This window comes from Nicotiana tomentosiformis, chromosome 5 (assembly GCF_000390325.3).
Source record: "Nicotiana tomentosiformis chromosome 5, ASM39032v3, whole genome shotgun sequence".
Lineage (NCBI taxonomy): Eukaryota > Viridiplantae > Streptophyta > Magnoliopsida > Solanales > Solanaceae > Nicotiana > Nicotiana tomentosiformis.
The window spans coordinates 69,704,505-69,714,705 of record NC_090816.1 but is presented as its reverse complement, the minus strand read 5'-3'; the positions used below and the strand labels follow the sequence as shown (position 1 = coordinate 69,714,705).

At 40.0% G+C, this 10,201-nt stretch overlaps 1 protein-coding gene across 1 annotated transcript; it reads left to right on the top strand.

The window, feature by feature from the left end:
• Positions 1 to 4,305: 4,305 nt before the first annotated feature.
• On the top strand, positions 4,306 to 5,074 carry LOC138892541 (uncharacterized). The gene is made up of 2 exons (XM_070176271.1): positions 4,306 to 4,374; positions 4,541 to 5,074. Exons 1-2 carry the CDS (start codon positions 4,306 to 4,308, stop codon positions 5,072 to 5,074), a joined length of 603 nt encoding a protein of 200 aa, XP_070032372.1.
• Positions 5,075 to 10,201: the final 5,127 nt, after the last annotated feature.

Sequence of the window (10,201 nt, the reverse complement as noted above, 5' to 3'; positions counted from 1 at the left end):
GCTAGAAGAGTTGACCAAGGTTTGACTTTTATCTTAATAAGCACGAATTTGCAATTTGATGGTTTCCATAGGTTCGTATGGTGATTTTAGACTTGAGCGTATATCCGAATTTGAATTTGGATACTCCAAGAAGGTTTTAGCTCTATTTATTGAAAGATGGCAATTTAAAAAATTTGAGAGTTCACAAGTTTAATTGGGAGTTGACATTGATTGTAGTGGGTCCAAATTGTTGTTCCATTACTTGAAACAATTTTATTTTGTCAATTATAACTTGTATGTAAAGTTTGATTGTAATCCGGAATGTCTAAGTGTGATTCAGACGCGTTCGTCGAAGTTTGATGTTTTGAAAGTTAAGAGAATGGATTGATCTTTGATTATTGGTTTTGAGGTTAATTGTAGTGTTTTGAGCCTTTGGATAAGTTTGGTTAACATATTTAGACTTTCAAGAATGATTGGACGGGGTTCCTAGGGGCTCAGATGAGTTTTGGATGGGTTTTTAACGTGTTTGGTGTTTTGGCATTGTTTTGAGCATAAGCATGTAATGATCCAAAGGTCCATTTTTAGCTATAGGGATCTGAATTCAATTTCTAGATTTTTGGGAGTTTGATAATGATTTATAGGAATGATCTAGAATGTATGGTCTAAATCCAAGAAGTCGCTCTTGGTTTTTTACTGTGAAGCATGAGTTAATTATTTAATGAGCGGAGTTGGTATCGCATTGAGAAAATGAGCTCGGAATTCAGTTTTGACTAAATGACTAGGTTCATATTATAATTATAATGACCCGACCGATTATTTTGAGAATTTTATCACTGTATCCCCAATTTTATGCTTTACATATGTGCATTTGTGGTTCATTGACTTGCCGAGTGCTGTTGGTTTAGTTTCGGGGAGGTTCTGAAGTGAAATGGGATACTTAGTCCCAAGGCTGGAGCTTAAGTTGTAAGAGTTTATCAGAGTTTGACTTTTGTGTAGATGAATCCGGAATGGTGTTTTGATGGCTCTAATAGTTTCGTATGGTTATTTTGGATTTAGGCGCATATCCAGATGTGGATTTGGAGGTTCATAGGTTGATACGGTGCTTTTTAGCGAAAGTTAGAAAGTTGAAGGTTTGGAAGGTTGATAGGTTTGACTGGGAGTTGATATTGTTGATATCGGCTTCAGAATATGGTTTCACGAGTTGGAAGAGGTTTGTTTTATCATTTGGGGCTTGCATGAAAAATCTGAGGTCATTTGGGGTTAATTTAATATAGTTTGGCATGAGTATTGGAAGTTGAATGTTCATTAGTTCATTAGGTTTGAATTGGGGTGTGATTCATGATTTTGATGTTGTTGTATGTGATTTGAGGCCTCGAGTAGGTCCTCGTTAAGTTTCAGGATTGGTTGATTTGTTTGGACGGCGTCTCGGGGCCTCAGTTGTGTTTCACATTATTGACGGGTCATTTTTGGATGTAATGGGATTGTTAAAGTTTCTGAGTTATGATGTTTTCGCACCTGCGATTGATTGGCCGCATATGCGAGGCCGCAGATGTGGAGTTGGGCTAGCTATGGCTGGGTCGGCAGATGCAGACAGGGAGGCGCAGGTGCGATTTTGCTGGGAAGTTTTATATTCGAAGGTTTTTGTTAGTTTTCTCATATTTGGAGTTGTGGAGCTCGGCTAGGGACGCTTTTTGGAGTGCTTTTGTTACATCTCGCGTTTTCATATGTTAAAGTTTCGTCGTAAATTAATCGACGTAAGATCGGGAATGAGATTATTTTGGGATTATAAGCATTATGCTATTTCAAACACATGGTGAGTAAATTCGTGAAGGAGAGAGGGTGAGCAAATAGAAGAAAATGAGTTTCGTCGAAGTTTGGCAATTTGAAATAAAATGCTGTCCGAGCTATAATACCCCATATTTGTGGACTAGTGCCATACAAGGTACCATATGACCATGATAGTATGATGTATAAGGTGTATTAAAAATGAGTAGTATTTTAAGTAGTTTGAGATAATTCTTAATTACGTGGGTAATTAGTTAATTATTGATTTAATGGGAGATTAACCATGTAATTAAGGATTTGTGGATAATTGTAGGCGGGGACAAAGCCCCCTCCCCCCCCCCACGTGGCAGAAAGTGGAGGAAGATTGGTAGTGACTCTTGACCTTAGACAATTAAAATTAAGAGGACACATGGATACTACTCCTAGCCATCCTTGCAAACACGTAGAAAGGGGAGTTGGTATTAGTCATCCCTACACTTTGTCTTCAATGGATATCAAAATTCATTTGGAGGAGATTTGGAAATTCATATGAGACTTCATATGATAATAGCAACGAGAGTTCTTGGATTAGTAAAGGAATTCATACGAAATTATACTGCATAATAACAACGGGATTTTTGCAATTCTAAGGGAGTACAGTGCAATCCTTCTCAAAAATATCATACGAATTTTTCCCTACTCCAGGTGTGTTAAGGCTAAGCCCTTCCTTCATTTTGGCATGATCTCGTAATTACACGAGTTTGATAACGAGGCATAAAGAGAAGTTCGTATTCCTGAACTTATGTACATTATCCTAGTCTTATAAATTACAGTATTTTTCCACTACCAATAATGAATCAAAAGAATTGGCGCATTACTCCATTTACTTAGTAGAATACCCACATCACTTTTAAAAGAGTGGTTGGAACCTTTTTAAAGACTATAACAATTATAGAATTTTATAGTTGTCCACTCTATGACCCATATATACTTAGTTCCTCCAAAATAAAATCTTTGGTGGCCCCGTTATGTTTTTATATTATTATTGTTGTGTTATAAAGTTTATGGAACAACTTAAAGTTGCCTTCTCGCTTGAGCACTGTAATTAAAAATTTCCTAAGTCCACAAAATATGTAAGTAATTATATTTCAACAGCCGTTTTTCGTTATATACGCGCCCTTGTCTAGATTCACTACAAAAACAACAAACTCTAGGAACAGCTACAATGATGTCATTCACATTCACAGGACTTTATATTCAATTGAGTATTGTCTTCTTCTAGTCAAGAGAGAGGAGGTTCTATATATATATATATATATATATATATATATATATATATATATATATATATATATATATATATATATCACACACACACACACACACACAACATTACAATATTTTCACCACCTTCGAGCTATAATCGATGGGCAGGCCCCTATTGGGCGACCTCTGATCAGATGGTAAGTTCTATACCGAGCCTACTGTGGCTGAGCGCCTATGAGCGATCCCAGAATGGCTGAGATACAGAGCCTAGTATGGTCGAGCGCCTATGAGCGAGCCTACTACGATAGAGCAGTTTCACGTTCCGAGCCTTATAGGGCCGAACATTTATGTTACTTACTATTTTGAGAGAGTGGAGTCAGTATCAGCAGGTAAGTATATCTCCAAATCATCTTTGACTCCCAGTTACTTTCAGTTATTATATTATCAGTTCGGTTTCAGCTTTTAGTTATTTTATAGCCTTGCATACTCGGTACATTATTTCGTACTGACGTATCTTTTTCTGGGGATGTTGCATTTTATGCGTGCAGGTTCAGACAGATAGGCGGGTAGACCTCCTCAGTAGGTGTTGCCCGAGTTCAGCTTTATCGGTAAGCTCTACGTCCTTCGGAGTTGTCGGGTCTAGAAGTTTTGTGTACATCTTGTATATATATATATATATATATATATATATATATATATATATATATATATATATATATATATATACAAGATATATAGATGGGTAGGCCGGGGCCCTGTTCCTATCACGGTACATCCATCAGTAGAGGCTTGTAGACATAACCTGTCAGTTAGAGCAGTATGTTGGGCTTGTAGGCCTTGTATGTATATTTTGTTGGTTTGTCAGTTGTAGTAGTTATGATCCTTTCCGTCCCAGCTTTATATTGATGTTTAGTCAGCATTGGTTTCCATTCAGTTTTATATTTTTCTTCACAAATTGTCTTGCAATGTGGCCCATGGCCAAAGTATGGCATTATATATTCAGATTTCCTTAGTTGCAAGTTGGTACGCAAGGATAGGTGAGGCACCGAGTGCCGGTCTCGGCCCCCCAGGTTTAGGGCGTGACAAAAGTGGTATCAGAGCAGTTCTATCCTAGGGAGTCTACAAGCCGTATCTAGTAGGGTCTTATTTATAGATGTGTTGTGCACCACATTATATAAGCAGGGGACTACAAGGCATTTAGGAGTTGGTTACCCTTTTTTCAAATCTAAATCTTGCTATAGAACTGAGTTATAGGAAATTTGAGTTAAACTTACGTGTTGGCATTTGCATGCATAGATGACGGTGACTAGGAAGACTATGGCTAGTCAGAGGAGGGATACAACAGTAGGTGAGGGGACCAGCAAGGTACCCCCAGTAGATGGGGCCCAATCGGAGGCCCAGGGAGAGACCCCTACTCAGCCATTACCGGTTCCTCCACCACCTGAGGAAATGCTTAGGGAGACCGCACATCCATTTCCCCCCGCTTCCATCGAATCAGGACTTGAGGAGTGCGGTGCATTTGTTGACACAGTTGGTAGCTACCCAACAACAGGCTAAGGCATCCGCTAGTGTAGGATCTTCTGAGGGGTCTGGGAGTTCAAGGGTCCGAGAGTTTACTGCTTTGAGTCCCCCAAAGTTCACGGGGACATATCAGAGGGAGGACCCACAGGATTTCATAGATCAGCTTCACAGGATCATTCGGGTTATGCATGCCACGGAGAAAGAGGCAGTTGAGTTAGCAGCTTTTCGACTACGAGATATAGCCATCCTTTGGTACGAGGGATGGGAGAGGTCAAAGGCACGTGATGTACCTCCAGCTAGTTGGGGGAAATTTTTAGATGCCTTCCTTGACCAGTACTTACCGCGGGAGATCCGACAGGCCCGGTTCGATCAATTTCTAGCCCTCAAGCAGGGCAATATTAGTGTTCGAGAGTATAGTCTCCGTTTTGACTCATTAGCCAGATATGCACCATCCATAGTTGCCATTATGCGGGAAAAGATCCACAGGTTTATAGCAGGATTAGCCCCAGAGTTGACCGAGGCATGTGGCACCACTGCATTGTAGGATAGTATGGATATCTCTCGGATTCAGGCATTTGCCCAGAATATAGAAAGGGGTAGGCGTCGGCACCTGGGTACAGAGAGGACTAAGTCAGGGCAGCGTAAGAGGATGATATTTATCAGGTCTCAGGAGCAGTCTCAGGGTAGTTATAGGCCCCAGTACTTCAGACGGCCACCTAGGCCTCCGCTACCTCAGTTACAGGGTTACAGGTATGACCGCTATACTCAGTCAGGACCAGGTGAGAGCTCACGGGCGTCGGGTTTGTAGCGACAGCGAGGTTAAGAGCAGACATGGTCATTTTTGTCGCGGTGTGACATTTGTGGTAGAGGACACTTGGGCCAATGCCGAGCCGGTTTTGATGCTTGTTATACATGTGGACGTCCGGACCATATGATGCGAAATTGCCTAAATAGAGATTCTGGGGGTATGGCACAACTAGCGAATTCAGCAACAGGATCATCTATGTCTGTGCATCCTTCAGGGCGCGAGTCTCAGTCTTTGGCTGGTAGAGGTCAAGGCAGAGGTAGAGGTTCCAGTTCAGGTAGTAACCAGAATTGTAGCTATGCTTTAGCGGGTCGACAGGACCAGGGGTCTTCACCAGACGTTGTGACAGGTATGTTGACCATTTGCCCTAACGATGCTTATGCCTTGAGAGACCCAGGATCTACTTTATTGTGTATTACCCCATTTGTCGCGGGGAAGTTTGGTATAGTGCCTGAAATACTAAGTGATCCTTTTGTGGTATCTACACCGGTCGGAGAATCGATTATTGCTAGATGGGTTTACCGAGGTTGCACGGTGACAATTTGTAGTCATCAGACCTCAGCCGACCTAGTTGAGCTAGAGATGTTGGATTTTGATGCTATCATGGGCATGGACTGGTTGGCAGCTTGCTATGCCATAGTTGATTGTCGAGTAAAGACAACCAGATTTCATTTTTTGGGTGAGCCAGTCTTTGAATGGGTAGGTAATACAGCGACACCCACAGATAGGTTTATTTATATGGCATTCATGTTGATGTATTTACAGATCATAAAAGATAAAAATATATCTTCAAGCAAAATGAGTTGAATTTGCGACAGATGCGATATCATGAGTTATTGAAAGATTATGATGTTAACATTCTATACCATCTAGGCAAAACTAATGTGGTAGCAGATGTCACGACCCAAACAGATGGGCCGCGACGGGCATCCGGTACCTTACTCAACCAAGTACCAACATAATGTATCTTTCTTACTACATCATCATATACACGTGACATACGGGCCTAATAGGCCAACATCATCATTTATAAACTCAAAACATAGGCCGACAAGGTCGTACAATCTTTTACGTACACAACATATGTCTACAAGACTCTAAGAGTACATAAATGTCATAAAGGTCGGGACAGAGCCCTGCCATACTAAACAGTACATGTTCGAATCATACTGACCACATAAGCAACTCCGGAACAAATGGAGTGCACCAACATCTTCCACTGAGCTGATCGCCTACTTGGAGGACTTTTAACCTGTCTATCGAGACCTGCGGACATGAAACGCAGCGTCCCCAGGCAAAAGGGACGTCAGTACAAATAATGTACCGAGTATGTAAGGAATGAAATTCAGTAAATAATAGACATGTGAGAAACATGGAGTAAAAGACTCGACATGTATGTTTGCATAACTCTGTGAATCATTTCATTCTTATAATGTCATGCATATGCGTATAAATGTCATACCATGCATTGGTATATGTGTTCATAACATCATCAAGCCTCCAAGGGCATCTTATCATATCATTTCGGCCACTGTGGGCAAATCATCAACGTATACCAGCAGATCAGGTGGTGGTGCGTATATAACGTTGTAACCTTTTTCCATATCCCATATACATATAATATACACATATATAACGCCATCTAGTCATGGGTCAATGTACATATATAAATGCATGAAATGCATAAGAAATACGTTAATAAAATTTTCTCGGAAAGTCATAAAAATAATATGCCTGTCGGATACATTTTATCAAATATGTATTTTTGTGAGACCCATGAACAGAAGAAATAATAATAATTCACACGGGGAATCAAGAATATAGACACCCCTAATATTTCTATGAATAGAGTCATTTATGAAAATTGTGCATTTGCTCGTTTCGTTCATGCCAAAAGGAAAGAAGGGATATATTTAACATACCCGGAGTAGGGAAAAATCCGTATGATATTCTTGGAAAAGGTTGCACCGTGCTTCCTTAGAATTGCATCTTTCGCATAATTGGATCTTGTATGAATTTTCCGAAGAAATTTCACGTTTCCATCTCTTGCGTTCTTGGTCACTACTAGATTCGCTCTTGATTACAAGATATCATATTTTAGCTTGGAAGAATCATTAATCCTTGGAGTTCTTTTTGATGCATAACTCACGCATCCAACTCTCAAGATTGGAAAATATACTTATTCCCAATAGTTGATCCAGCAAGATGAATCCAATATTCATGTTTGGTTCATTTTTTGCTACCACCTACATAATCACTTGATTAAATGGCAATTTTCTGCCAAGATTTTGACATCCCACGTGGAAGTGTTGTCCCCCTAATATTTATCCAAATCTTTCTTAGAATTAGCATATCACGTTGGACCTTGTAGTATTCCAGAGAATCTTCACGTTGGACATTATCACTTCTCTTTTAATGAAGTAGGAATACTGTTTTGCTTAGTCTTAGAAAATTCATATACCTTACTAATAGATAGACCACGCATTCTTACGTGTAACCAATATATCCCTTTTGTCTTATGACTCATTTTTTGTATTTTACCACCTTTTCACTCAAATGCAAGAGTCATCATATGTATATCCATGTGGCTGCCACATTTTGGATCATTAATCTTATCCAAAGACTTTAATTTATCCACCACTAATTATTAATTAACTAGGTAATGTCCCATTATTCAATAATTAACCAATTACCCACATAATTAAGAATTATTTTCACTTACTTAAAATGCTACTCACTTTTTACATACCTTATACACCTTACTATCATGGCCATGTGATACCTTATATGGCACTAGTTTATAAATACCGAGTATTTTAGCTCGGGCCGTATTTTATCTCAACATGTCAAACTTGGACGAAAATTCATTTTCTTTAACTTGCTTCCCCTCTCACCTTCACGAATTTGCTCATCACTTGTTTGAAATAGCATAATGCTTATAATCTCAAAATAATCCCATTTCCGAACTTACGTCGATTAATTTACAATGAAACTTTAACGTACGAAAACATGGGGTGTAACATCATTCCCCCCTTTAGAACATTCATCCTCGAATGTTGATTGATGCACTTATCATTATCATAGCATATAGTCCTTGTGAATACTTTAGTATTCTCCTTGCCATCTTAGGCAGTTGTTCTATGAATAAATCCAAGGTCTAGGGTATTCCCACCTGTAGGTCTCTTTCTAACACCACGGCCTGTGGTCGGGATTCTTCTAATCTCGTAACTCTTGCTACCTTCTGTCATGCAGTTTATACAACTTTTTCCTTATAAGTATGCCTATGCGATTCTTCTTTCTTTTTGTTTTCCTCCAACTTTTACCCAATCTCTAGGCTTCACTTCGTAAACATATACGGAGCTTGATAAGATGTCCCCTCTCACCTTCATAAATTTACTCATCACTTGTTTGAAATAACATAATGCTTATAATCTCAAAATAATACCATTTCCGAACTTACGTTGATTAACTTACGACAAAACTTTAATGTACAAAAATATGGGGTATAACAGTAGATACCTTAAGTCGCCGATCTATGGGTAGCTTAGCACATGTAGAGGCCGAGAAAAGACACTTAACTAGAGAGATTCATCAATTAGCTTGTTTGGGGGTTCGGTTAGTAGACTCTGGCAATGGTGGATTTGTACTCCAAAATACTGCAAAATCATCTCTCATAACTGAAGTAAAGGAGAGGTAGTACGAGGATCCAGAGTTGGTCAAGTTGAGAGAGCGAGTTCCGCAGCAGAAGAAGCCATTGTTAGAGCTCAAGGGTGATAGGGTTCTCAGATATATGGGTTGTCTGTGTGTTCCAGATATAGCAGGGCTATGAGACAGGATTATGTCAGAGGCACATTATTCGTGGTACTCCATTCATCCTGGGTCGACGAAGATGTATCATGACATTAAGGATGTGTATTGGTGGAACGATATGAAGAAGAACATTGCTGAGTTTGTCGCTCAGTATCCTAGTTGCCAGCAGGTGAAGATAGAGCACCAGAAGCCCGGAGGGCTAATGCAGACTATAGAGATCCCGACGTGGAAATGGGAGGTGATAAACATGAACTTTATCACAGGTTTACCTCATTCTCATCGTAAGTTCGATTCCATATGGGTGATAGTCGATAGGCTCACGAAATTAGCTCATTTCCTACCGGTCAGATATACATATACAAAAGAAGATTATACAAAGTTATATATTAAGGAGATAGTGCGGCTATACGGAGTACCAGTATCTATTATATCTGATTGTGGACAGTAGTTTACACACATTTTTGGAGGTCATTTCAGAAAGGTCTAGGGAGTCGGGTGAATCTCAGCACAACTTTTCATCCACAGACCGATGGACAAGCCGAGCGCACAATTCAGACGCTCGAGGATATGTTACGAGCATGTGTGCTGGATTTTAGAAGAAGTTGGGATGAACATTTACCTCTTGTCGAGTTTGCATATAATAACAGTTACCACTCCAGTATCCATATGGCTCCGTACGACGCTTTGTATGGGCGTAAGTGCAGATCTCTTATAGGGTGGTTTGATGTTGGAGAATCTGGGTTACATGGGCCAGACCTGGTTCAGCAGGCCATAGAGAAAGTAAAGCTTATCCGGGAGCGACTGTTGACGACCCAGAGTCATCAGAAGTCATATTCTTACGTGCCGCGACGAGACTTAGAGTTCGGGGTTAATGACTGGGTTTTCTTAAAGGTGTCACCTATGAAGGGCGTGATGAGGTTTGGCAAGAAAAGCAAGCTTAGCCCATGGTATATTGGGCCTTATAGTATCATTCGGAGAGTGGGCCAAGTAGCTTATGAGTAAGAATTACCCTCGGAATTGGAGTATGTCCATCCGAGTTTTCACGTATCTATGTTA